Source organism: Pteropus vampyrus, unplaced genomic scaffold, assembly GCF_000151845.1.
Source record: "Pteropus vampyrus isolate Shadow unplaced genomic scaffold, Pvam_2.0 Scaffold235, whole genome shotgun sequence".
In the NCBI taxonomy this organism is placed as follows: domain Eukaryota; kingdom Metazoa; phylum Chordata; class Mammalia; order Chiroptera; family Pteropodidae; genus Pteropus; species Pteropus vampyrus.
Genome location: NW_011889016.1, coordinates 415481 through 417059, shown reverse-complemented (window position 1 = coordinate 417059; position 1579 = coordinate 415481). Strand labels below are relative to the sequence as shown.

The window sequence follows — 1579 nt, the reverse complement described above, 5'->3', positions numbered from 1 at the left end:
GTATGGAATTTGGCAGAGTTCTGAGGCCTTCAGAATATCCCTTGGGTACTTCCCTAATGGAGCTGCGCGTCAGCCCTCGAGGTCCCCACGTTTGGGGGGTGGCGAGTTGGAGGGAGGTGCGCATGCGCTGGGGCATCTGCTGATGTCGGGGGGCACTGACACAGGATCTTGCAGACAAGCGGATATGCGCCCAGGGCCGTGAGGGCCCCGAGAAAGAATGCTGTGATTTGGGATAGTCGTTTCGTGACGTCCCTGAAAAGTAGCCAGGGGCTCTTGAGGTGCCATGCAGCTGCCTGCTGCAGTCTCTCCCATGGCCCCAGCACCTATGGGTGCCTCTTTAGGCTGGCAGTTTCACTCTGGGCAGTGGCCCATGCTCGGGCTCATGGCCCGTGGTCCCTGGGCTGCGGCACGAACCGGTCACAGCTCCTGGGGCGGACGCGACAGCGGGCCTGTCCTACTGGCAGCCCAGCACCCACTCAGTAGTGTCTTTCCTTTTGTCTCCTCTCTCCTTGTCCTGTGCAGGCCGGGGACTCACTGGGTGACGGTGGCTCCATGCTGGACTTCGTGTCGGTGAAGGCATACTCGGATGTCTCTCTGGGGATCTCTGTGCTTGGCTCTCTGGGTAGGTTGTGCCTGGCACACCCATCCACCGTGTGACACTGCCATCATGTGTCAGGCTCAGCTGGAAGCAGGTGGCCCCTGGTACTTTGTCCCCCAGCCTGAGGGGCAGTCAATAGGGACACAGGGTTGGTACACTGCTGCCCGTCCTCACTCCCAGAGGGCAGCCTGGCCTGGTGAAGTGGCTGCGGGTGAAGGCCCTCGTCCTCAGGACCACCCTCGATGGCTCCCAACCAGGCTGGCCCGGGCCTTTCTCCTGAGTTCAGGCCCATTTTGAGGGTGGCTGGGCCCTTCCGTCCTGTTGGTTGGTGTCGTGCCGGGTGTGGCCCACTGTTAGGGCCTTAGGGGTCAGTGGGCTCACGTGTGCCCGCCAGGATGCCACCTCGTGCACTGCTGACCCCGCGGTGCGACACGCCTCCTGTGCCCCACACGGCGTCACACGTCACGCCTTCTGCCACCCGAGCTCCTTGAGATTGGTGGTGCGTGGGGTGTCGTCTCCCCTTACTTTAGACGTGCTCGTGCCTTCACCTGGGAGCGGCTCCCCCCGGGGACACGTGGCAGTGTCTGGAGACATCTTTAGCTGTTACAGCTGGGGTGCGGAACTGCCGGCATCGTGTGTGGAAGCCACAGATGCCACTAACCTGAACCGCACAGAATGGCCCCCTGCAGAGAGCGGCCTGGCCTCTCCGCAGAGAGGCGCCAGGGAGCCCCTGCCTCTCGTTGCATGCAGGCTCTGTCAAATGTTCTAAGCACAGTCCTATTTGGTCACCCATCCCGATGGCTCTGCCTTTCAGTTTAGGTGTTTTCAGACCACTTGTGTTCAGTGCAGTCGCCGACACGTGGCCTTCACGCCCGCCCTCGTGCTGTGTGTTTATTCCCCAGAGCCCGGGCTCTGCAGGGCCCCGTAGGGCTGGAGCTTTCCCAGATGAGCCCGCGGCCGCCCTCACGGTTGTGGTTCATG

The 1579-nt window shown here is 62.3% G+C and overlaps 1 protein-coding gene across 1 annotated transcript in view; it reads left to right on the top strand.

The window, feature by feature from the left end:
* The window catches only part of BRD9 (bromodomain containing 9), a gene marked incomplete at its 5' end in the record, with an annotated part of 21671 nt that overhangs the window by 16607 nt on the left and 3485 nt on the right, over window positions 1-1579 (top strand). The window contains one exon of the mRNA XM_011373899.2: window positions 523-622. Within this exon, the coding sequence (XP_011372201.2) occupies window positions 523-622 (100 nt within the window). The remainder of the gene's footprint in view (window positions 1-522; window positions 623-1579) is intronic.